The sequence below is a fragment of the Sturnus vulgaris genome, chromosome 2 (assembly GCF_052056855.1).
Source record: "Sturnus vulgaris isolate bStuVul1 chromosome 2, bStuVul1.hap1, whole genome shotgun sequence".
NCBI classification, from domain to species: domain Eukaryota; kingdom Metazoa; phylum Chordata; class Aves; order Passeriformes; family Sturnidae; genus Sturnus; species Sturnus vulgaris.
In genome coordinates this window covers 114,371,725-114,381,987 of record NC_142244.1, presented here as the reverse complement: position 1 = coordinate 114,381,987, position 10,263 = coordinate 114,371,725, and the positions used below count along the sequence as shown (strand labels likewise).

The 10,263-nt window shown below is 43.0% G+C and overlaps 1 protein-coding gene across 2 annotated transcripts; it reads left to right on the top strand.

Moving 5' to 3' along the window:
• Positions 1-31: 31 nt before the first annotated feature.
• Positions 32-8,542, top strand: NDUFV3 (NADH:ubiquinone oxidoreductase subunit V3). 2 transcript variants are annotated; one of them, XM_088160452.1, is made up of 5 exons: positions 67-144; positions 243-309; positions 2,098-2,292; positions 3,594-4,535; positions 8,263-8,542. In XM_088160452.1, the coding sequence occupies exons 4-5, from the start codon at positions 3,632-3,634 to the stop codon at positions 8,415-8,417; spliced, it is 1,059 nt and encodes a 352-aa protein (XP_088016578.1). In that variant the 5' UTR covers positions 67-144; positions 243-309; positions 2,098-2,292; positions 3,594-3,631; the 3' UTR covers positions 8,418-8,542. The 2 variants fall into 2 exon arrangements, with proteins under 2 accessions (XP_014732224.2, XP_088016578.1); XM_014876738.2 differs by lacking the exon at positions 2,098-2,292 and having other exon boundaries at positions 32-144.
• The last annotated feature ends 1,721 nt before the right edge of the window (positions 8,543-10,263 follow it).

Genomic DNA, 10,263 nt, shown 5'->3' with positions numbered 1-10,263 from the left:
GCGGGATGGCGTCACCGCGCCCCGTGTGACGTCACCCCACGCCGGCCCCGCCCACCGGGAGGCCGCGGGGACGCCGTGAGGGCTCCGGGCAAGATGGCGGCGGCCGCGGCGCTGAGGGGCGGCGGGAGGGCGGTGAGCCGCGAGGTAAAGGGGCTCCTCGGGGCGATTTCCTGCCCTCACACCCCCCCAGCTGTCGGGGTTTCCTCCCGCTCTGTTGACTCTTGTTATGTTGTGCCGTGCAGGTGTTGCAGCTGGAGGCCCGGGGGCTCTGCACGAAGCCGGTGGGCACCGGGACGGCGCCGCCCAAGAGTAAGAGGGTGGTTTGGTTGTGAGGGTATCGGGGTATCAATAAAAGGAACGGGTGAGGAGAGCTGGGGAATGGTCACGCCTCGGAAGAGGCGCTGCATAAGCTGGGAAAAACAAGGACTGAAAGGTCACCGCCATGTAAACGAGGGTTTCTGATAAAATCTACTGTATAGTAATAAAAGTAAAAAGTAAAGGTTTGGCTGTGTGGAATATATTTGTAAACTATGTATATCTGTATATACACGTATATAGCTTTATGAGCTTGTCACTTCTTTCCTGTTTACCTATATATACACATATATAGTTATATTTTTATGACCTTGTCACTTCTTTCCTATTTCCCTTCACCATAATATTCAAGGCCAGGGTGGATGGGGCAGTGTCAGACTATTCAATGTGTTCAAGTGGCTTCAAACTGACAGAGTAGGGTTAGATTAGTTACCAGGAAAAAATTCTTTACTGTGAGGATGATGAGGCCCTGGCACAGGCTGGCCAGAGAAACTTGGATGCCCCATCCCTGGAAGTGTTTTTAATGAGGTGCAAAATCTAGTTTTTAACTTTAGATGTCTGCCCTTGTGCTTTGAAATGTTTATGTTATCAGGGTTAAAAAATAGAAGGACTTAGAGAAGGACTTCCAAGATCCAAATATCCCAAATAGCAGCTCCAGGCAGCAGTTTAAGAAACTGCCATGGCCCTGCTGTGTTAAATTTGATTATAATGCTTCTTGCCCCATAGATTTGCAAGCCTGAACCTTGATTTGGATGCTGCCCTGCATCCCACATTGAGGAGTATTTGAACCCTTTTTGTCCCTGATCAAAGTCAAAACAAGAACATAAATTTCAAAGACTGATGCTTTGTTTGTATAAGTGGAGGCTCACTGGTTCAGTGAGGTTTCCTGTCCCAAATTAGAGATCCAGGTGCTGAAACAGGAAAGCTCCATGGAACCATATGTAGGAGTGATCAGACTTGTTGACTGCTGTTGAAAAGATCACTGAAAGAGTACTCGAAGGCAGACTTCTGCCACCTTCTTAAATGCCAAAGCAAATAGGAGCCTGGCTGTTCCATTAAGAAAGCCTTCACTGCACAGATTGTTTGAACAGCAGCTTGCTTTTTATTATGATTTACTTTTTTGCATTAAGTGTATTTGAGATCACTTTAGTATCAGTTTCTGGATCCACTGTCCTGCAGCTCTGATTTGTGTCAGGAGCCCTCTCTGGCCAGCTCTCCCAGCCAGCTGCTTCCCCTGCAAACACTCCAGGTTAGTTAAGATGTATAGGATGCAGCTGCCTTTGCCAGATTCTGGCTGGAACAGGATGTGCAAATTTTCCTTGCTTTGACAAAATTGTCGTATTTACATACAGAGGCAATGATGGGAAATAGACCTTTAATTTCTGCCTGTCACCTCTCTGAGTGTGAACAGGCTTTAACATGCTGGGAATGATGCTGATGTTCCAAGCATTGGGAAGAACACATCTGGGAATTATATTTCTGTGACTGGTTTGGATGTGTTGTTCTTTTTACCAAATGATGCAGGTACAGATTAGCTGGTGAAAAGTTTTAAATACCCTAATGAAAGTGTATCAGTTGTGTTAGATGTTTCAGCTTTTAATCATAAAGTCTGTCTTTTTCACTTATCCAGACTTAACTGTTTAAAGTATTATTCCAGTAACAAATGGTCAAGTTGAATTTTCCTTGCCTTCTTGATTTCTTAGAATGCTTTAACATTAATACTTCTTCAGGTTTTGCTCAGCTTTCCCTTGTCTGTCCTCTCTTTGGCCATTCTTGTGTTAGTTTAACCTCTTCTACACCTCTCTGAAGAGCTCTTCCATCCTGAGTGATGCTTCCTCACGTGTTAGTTTCTCCAGGCTGCTGTTTGGCTGGGTCAGTCTGTGCAGGGAATCAGACCTCTTCCAAAGGTGGCTGCCCATCCTCCTGCCTCCCCCTGCCCTTCCTTCCCATCCTGCACCTTCCATCTGGCAGAGAGAAGTATGTGCTTGTAATTATTCAAAATACTACCTGTAAACTTGATACCTTTTATTCATTGTATTTTGTTATGATAAAAACTCTGTGTTTCTTTCTTAAATACTTTGCTTTTGTTTTCATGTGCTTGTCTCTTCTGTGATGTTTTCATTTAGACATTGCTAAAAACTTGCTTCTGTTCAGAACTAATGGTAATAACTCCTTGAATCATAAAAGGTGTTACTATAAAATATCAGTGAGGGGAAAACTGTATCTAGTGTATGGGCATATAAAGTAGATCTGGATTTCCAAACTCTGCAGAAAAATCTGCACAACGGGCTGGAAATCTGTTGAATTTTGCTGCAAGTTAGAAGTAGTGCAACTTGTAGTGGAGTTGGCTTTGCTATAGCAAATTTCAGCCATGGTGAATCTTCTCCTGTTTTCTGTGACTACAACAGTATTTGCTGTTGCTCAGCCTCTTGAGGATGATAATAAGGATCCAAGGGGTATTACATATTCTTTGAAAGGACTTGAAAATTGCTGCCTTCTCCTTCAACGCTTGGGCTGGAGAGTTTAGCTTAATGCAGGTATCCACAAGGGAGAAGAAACAGACAGAAACAAACATGAAGCATCAGGAGATCTTTTTAGACCTTTTTAACAAAGAGGTCTCAAACCAGAAATAGGAAGTAAAGACTGGGAGAAATGAGGTCTTGGGGAAATAGTGTTGAACTGTGGGGGCACACCTCAGCTGGCAGCTCAGGTGGGCAATGAACAAGTAATACTTTCATGGATGGCCTCAGGTATCTCTTACTCTGCTGCTTTGCCTTTTGGGAGTCATCCCTCCCTCCTACTTCCCAGATGACTCTTGCAAGCAGCTGTGGCTGTGTCTCTTTACTGTGTCTCTGCTACGCTGGCTTGTTCACAAACAAGTGTTTTCTCTGCAGCAGCATTTGAAGAGCTTGGCTAACAAGCCATCCTAGTGCTCACCTGAGATAGGGAGGTGTCTGCAAACCTTCTCCAGTGATGCAGAGTTGAAGCACAGGGAAAACCAGCTCTTGGAGGAGTCTGGCAAAGCGAGGAACATAAGGGCTCATCTCCTGAATTTTGGCATTGCAGCAGCAAAAACTGTGTTGTGCTACTAGAACTCCAGTTTCTTTAACTTAAAAAGTCTAAAAGCTTTCTGCTTTGCAATGCCTGTACTTAGCATTATAATTACTTTCAGTTTATTTTTGTACCAGATTATCTCTGAAAGTTAAAACTGTATGACTAAGATCAGTAACAGCCATGTGAGATACAATGATGATAATCCTCTTTATGCCGTTTCCTAGATGTAGTGGCACGACAGGGAAGCACCAAGCTGCTTGCCATGAAGGCACCAGTTGAATTTCGTAAAATGTTGTCTTCTAGCTCTCTCCTGCTGTCTGTAGACAAAGGTGAGAGCATATCTAGTACCAACCTCAAGGAAGATGCAAAACCTGCTGAAGGCACGAGGATGTCCATGTCAAGAAAAACTGAGGTTGCATTTCCTCAGCGAGGAGTTGCTTCCTCCCGTGAGGAGGAAAACCTCACCACACCTGCAAGAGGAGGAGGCCTGAGGAAAGAGTTAGCTGAGGAACAGACTTCGTCCAGCTCAGAGTCAGATTCTAGCTCAGATTCCGAGGATGAAAATGTTAGTGATTCAGAAGTTGCCATTAAAACTAAAGTGGAGTTTCCCAGACGATATCCCATCCTTTCTGAGAACATAGCAGTAAAGGCATCAGTGCTGGCAAAAGAGAAATTGTCCGAGAAATCCCTCAAAGAATATGGAATTAAGAAGCTGCCACGTAAACCAGAAATTAACTTGGCTCCTGTAAAGCAGGTCAAATTTTCTAAAACATCAGTCAGCCAGGAAACATCAAAATCCAAAGCAAGAGACCCCAAAGCAAAAGCCATTCCAAAAGAGCAGAAGTTGGTCTTAGAACCACGTGTGGTGAAAAGTCTAGACCTGACCGATGTTAATCATAAATCTGATCCTGTGGAGAAGTCCATTGGAACCCAGGTAGCAGCTATTCAGCTGAAAGCCTCAGCAGTGACTCAGGAAGGCAACAAGCAAAATCTGATATCCAGAGGAGAGAAGGAAAAGGTGAAGGAGGCACAGGAAACAAAAGAAGTAACTGCTCCTAAAGTGGAAGAGACTTCTGGAAGCACAGTGTTGGTGATGGGCACCACAGCAGAGGAGGAGATCACACAGGAAGCAGGAGTCCAGGCTGGAGAAAGCAGCACAGTAGAGGGTACAGCTTTAAATTGTTTGAACTGTATTGATTCATCTGGGCTAGGGTTGGACTTTTTAAAGGGTTTCCACATCATCTCTGATCTTTGTACTGAAGCTGGCAGAGTGGCAGTGACTTTCTGGAAGATAAATTGTTGTTCATTGCTAATTATTATAAGCTGTCAGTAATACTCAGTCTCCAGCTATGCTGTGAAAGGAAGTGGTTTCATTTCTCTGTATTTATAATTTCATAAAACAGTTACTTATAAAATGGAAACAAGATTGTTTCCACTGTGGAAACCATGTGTTTTATATGACAACACTTGTTTTCATTCTTCTCTTTTCTTGGAAGGATTTGGTAGCTGCCATTCTCATGAGTCAGGTTTGATGCCATCTCATTGTTGCTTAAATCCTGCCATCTTTCTAGTTTTATTTTGGGTTTTTTGGGGGTTTGTTTTGATGGGTTTTCTTTCAATCTGTCAATGTTTCAGATTTCAGAAGACTGTGAGAAATCATAGTGCAATGCCAGAAACAGGTGTTGTTGATTCTGAGACTGGAAGGTTGCAAGCAACTCGTGTGGAAGTAGTGAGTCAGTTTTGTAGAGAGCTGGGAAGGAGACAGTGGTGTGTTTTCAGGGAAGACCACTGTGCATCATGTAATCATCTCCTCAGCTGTGCTTCCCTGTCTGACCTACCCTTCTTAGTTATTGCTATCCTGCTAATTGATGGTCCTGCTGATCTCATTTTGTGTATCTCAGTAGCAGATGTCCCTCTGTCCTGATCTGTCGAGATTCTGCCTTTCGTCTTAGGCAGTATAAATCTGCCATTCTTGAGATCCCTCTTCTCATTGCTGCTTTGAATTAAGGAATTTGCCTGCTTGGAAGTACAAGCAGCATTAATTGTAAGGTTGCTTGGGTATCATCCTTCAGGAAAGGCCCCGAGGGCCAAGGGAACAGCAGACTGATGAGCCAGCAACGTGCCCTTGCAGCAAAGGCCACTGTAAGGGGTTAGTTGCACCAGCCACCAAGGGTAGCCTGGGAGGAGCAGGCTGAGGGAGCTGCAGCTCCTCCCCTGGTGAGGTGCACCAGGGCTGCAGCGTTCAGTTTGGGGCTCTCCAGTGCAAGGGAAATGTGGGGCTGCTGGACAGACACCAGCAAAGTGCCACTGAAATGATGGAGGGACTGGGGTATGTGTCCTGTGAAAAAAGGCTGAGAGAGCTGGGACTGTCCAGCCCAGAAAAGAGAAGGTTCAAACAGAACATCATTAGTGTGTGGAAATAACAGAAGGAGAGTGCAAAGAAGACAGAGGTAAGGCTTTTCAGTGGTACCCAGTGATGGGACAAGAAACAGTGGGTACAAACTGAAACACAGGGTTTTGCCTGAACATCTTTATACTGTGAGTGATGGAGCACTATGCAGGTTGCACAGAGAGCTGGTGGGGTCTCCATCCTTGGAGACACTCAGAAGCTGTCTGGACAGGGCCCTGGGCCTCCTGCTGTAGCTGACCCTGCCTCAGCATTTGGGGTTGGACCAGCTGACCTACAGAGGTGTCTTCAACCTCAGCCATTCTGTCACTCTGAAGTGCCTGACCAGGTTTAAGAGAAAATAATTGCATTTGTATGTCAGCTTCTAGGAGATGGTGCTGAGTAAAAGGCCTGCCTTCTGTTTGAGGGGTTAGTTGGCTCATAATTTTATCTGTTTCCTTATCTTCTTCCTTGATGGTAACTGAAATGACTGGAATTGGCACTCTGTGCTGAGGTCCAGCCGACAAGGTGGTGATCAGCCAAAGGTTGGACTTGATCTTGGAGGTCTTTTCCAACCTAAATAATTCTGAAATTTAAAAACCAAAATGCAGCACTGTTTGCAAGTTTTACTTTTGATTTGCTTGTTCCCTCTTGCAGTCAACAGCATAAGCTTTCTTTTAAAAATAACAGAATTTGGGAAGGGCTTTGTTTTTATCTACAGATGATTCTTTTCTCACCATTCATCCACAGTAGAGTTCTAGGTGCTCAAACATTATTTTTTTCTGGTGTCTCCAGATGTCTTGTTCTCTCTTCCTTCTTTGAGAACAGCCTTACTTTTTCTTGTTTAACGTTCACAGCTGACTGTACCACCTGTAATTCCTACTTCTGCCCTGCCCCTGTGCCCTTTGGTCTGCAAATTCTGCAGCAGCCACACAAAAGATGTAAAAAGAATTTTTCTCAATGCAAACCTGGATGTCATCCCTTTGTAAAGCAGTCAGCAAAAACTGCAGACTTGGACTGCTGAGTGAGGAGCAAAGTTGTAGCTGGTAACTCAGAAATGGGCCTGGGATTCATTTCAGAAGAACATCCCGTGAAGTGCTGGCTCTGTAAGAGACAAAGCAGAGATGAAGGATGAAGGGTGGGAGGATGAACTCCGGAATAATTTTTTCCTTCGAGATGCCAAGTGCAGTGTATTTGGGCAGGAAGAATGAGGCTCAATCTGTTTTCCTTCCTGCACATCTCTCTCCAAATTTGGAACAACTGGCTCTTGCAGGTTGAGAAAACTCTTGCCTGCCCTTGCCTGCTCTTAAGGCTCTTTGCAGCAAAAAGCATCATCTGGGTTTTCTCTCTGGAGTGTCATCTCCTATGAGCTGTGTCAGGAGGAGCTGAGCAGTAGGCACAGGGATATTTCCTGTCATGTTTTGCTGAACCATGACTTACCTTGAGTTTTATAAGCAAGCCTTGCTAAATACTATGGATATTTCTCTTAATCTGATAGCTTCACATTGCAGTAATTGAGTCATAAGTAAAGGGAAATCCTGGTGTTCAAGTTATTTTGTTTTTATTGTAGATGGACTTGTTAAAATAAGGGCTTAATACAATCTAAACTGAACCAGCACATACAAATTTATATAACAAAGCTTTTCACTATACTGTATGTCTTCTTCTGTTGTTAAAACTCTGTGTATACAAGAATAAATTTATACCAGGAGTAAAGTTTTAATTCTTGCAATTTGCTTGGTTGTAAAATCAGCCAGTAACAGGAACCTTTTATGTAAATTATATTGCCTAGATTTGCATAATATTCTAAAAGCATACGAATTAATGTTGGCTTTAACAGGAAGTAAGGAGTTCTAAATAACTTTATTGGATTATTCTTTTTTGAAGGAGAGTTAATACAAAGGTTAGAAGATTATATTTACAAGAAAAGGAATTTACATCAGAAGTTCTTGATAGATTACTCTTTGGTATAACCACATTTGAAAGTAAATGGTGGAGCTCTTGCTAATTCCATTGCTTCTCCCCATGGCAAAAATTCAATCTGTAAAGTAGCTGTAAGAGCTGTATCATGTGGTCTGACAGGATGATGCATGATTTGTACTGCTCCTTTGCCCCTCCTGGTTTGCTAAGAATGTCACCTACTGTTCTGGCTGGAATGAAAACCAAGGCAACTATGAGAAAGCCAGGAAATGCAGACATATGTCTTCCAGAGAGAAATGGAATGTTCTGCCCTGTCCACCTCCACCATTAGGTGGTGGTTTGGGTTTAAAACCTGTGCTGTGCTGAGTCCTGTTCCCAGTGCACAGTAATGTGCTGCTTTAGGGCCAGACAAGGCACCAGCTGGACTTAGTGAACTTCTCCTTTTGTTAAAGTTGATGACTTTTTTTTTCTTTCAAATGTTGACTGGTTGAGGGATCTGACAGTTTATGAAAGCTGTCTCAGTGTTTAAAAACATTGTCCTCTGGTATGGCATCCTCATAGTCACCAGTTCCTGTTTGTTTTCACAGAGAAAACACCTGCTCCAGAGGAGTTTGATAATTCCACCTACAAGAACCTGCAGCACCACGAATATCACACCTTCACCTTTCATGATTATGTTGCTGTCCTTGCAAAGTACAGGCAGCCTCAGCCATCCTCTGGAAGACCATCACCAAGGCACTGAAATAACCACACTTAAAACAAACACCCAGGCAGGATGATCAATTGTTCTATTTAGCACCGTTGATTCATCTGTATAGTTGAAATCAGATAATAAATAATAAAGGCATAATAACCTGGGCTTTCGAACAGTTCTTCCTGGTTCTTGGCGTCCCTCTCTTCTTGAATTTTATGAGTGAACTGCAAATGAATCATCACTGAATAAAAATATCTTTTCTACCTCTCCATATATATTATTTGGTGATAGTGTAAAAAAGTCCTGACTTTTCAGTGTCTCCAAATTTGGATACTGACCATTCTTACAGGACCATGTCAAAGAATCCCGTGGGATTCAACTGCCTGTGGAGCATGTGTCATGTTTAATTTGCACTGCAGTGGGCTGTGCTCCTTGCACACAATCATGTTCCCAGCTCTGAAGAGGTAATGTTTACTCTGGATTTGGGAGTTAAAATTATTGGGTGGGGGCAGCACAAGAAGTATTTGTCTCCTGTGGCAAGAGTGAATGTTTTGTGTTAGTGGAGGAATGCAAGTTTTTGTAATGTGATTGAAACATCTCAAAACCTCTGCTCTTGTAAAGGGAGAACAGAACATACAACTTTATTTAATCATCTGTTGGGGACTCCAGCATTCAGGTTCTGCAGTAAATGAAATAATTTAAAATGTAAGAGAATCTCAGTGGGCAGTTCCTAATAGACTTTTACTGTGTTGATTAAACTTTGAGGAAAAAAACCAATTTCTATGGATAGAAACACTTGAATGAATATTTTTTAATGTGATGAAAATACCATAAGGGTAAAAACAGCTCCTGCTACTAATTGTTCAGAGTATGTTTAATTTCCCACTTCTTTTTTTTCCCCACACTAAAAGTTAAAATTGCTGTCCAACCTCAGCCTTGCTCTGCAGAAAATGTGAGCCATGAGGCACTTCTCAATACACGTTATCAGCAGTTACAGTTGGTCTCAGTAAATTTTGTATTTCCATCCTATTAGTAACAGTCTTCTGCCTTCTGGGAAAATGCCTTGATGGCCGCCAGCTGTTGTGGGTTTAGTTCCATTTTGGCTTCTTGTTCATTTTGGGCTTTTTTGGAGTTAATTGGCCTTTAAGCAGTTCTTGCAATAACTCCAGCATTTTCCATCACCTGTCTGTATTCTTTCAAGCGACAGACCGGGCAAGATCAAAGGGAAAACAGAGTCAGCTTTAGGAGTCTATCTGGATATTGGATGTGAATCCCTGGGTGCAATTAGTAGAGCAGATATTTTATACTGTAACTTGGCAAAATTGTGGTAAGAAGGATCAAGAGGCCTACATCAATTTGCTGTGTAAAATTTTAAGTCAGAAACCCCTGGCAAGCAATTTTATTATCCTGTAAAAAATAAAAGAGCATGTTTGTGACTCCAACTGAAATTTAGAAATCTGTTAATGTATAAATCCACGTGCTGATGAATAAAGAGCAGAAAGTCACTTGGAGACACCAATGGTCCCATGTACCCTGTACTTGTAAAAGGGAGAGAAATTTGCTGCTAACATTAAAAACTTGAAAGAATCGGAGTCTCCCTTTGTGAAGGGCCCACGGGAGGGCCCAGTAACGCTGCTGTGATTTGTTACTGCCTGAGACTCCACGTAGTAACCTGTGCCCCAGAGCTCAGAGCTGCACTGGTGCTGAACTGTGCTCTGAGCTGCTCTGTGGCTGCAGGAGGAGGCTTCAAATTGTCAGACTGCAGTAAAAGTGAAATGTGTATTTACTCAGCCTGCCCACGGTAGCTGTCACTGTTGGCTGCTGGGAGTCAGGCTTGCTCACCTCCTGCCCTTTTCATTTCTCAGGAGGGTTGATGTTCTAAACGGACTGAATC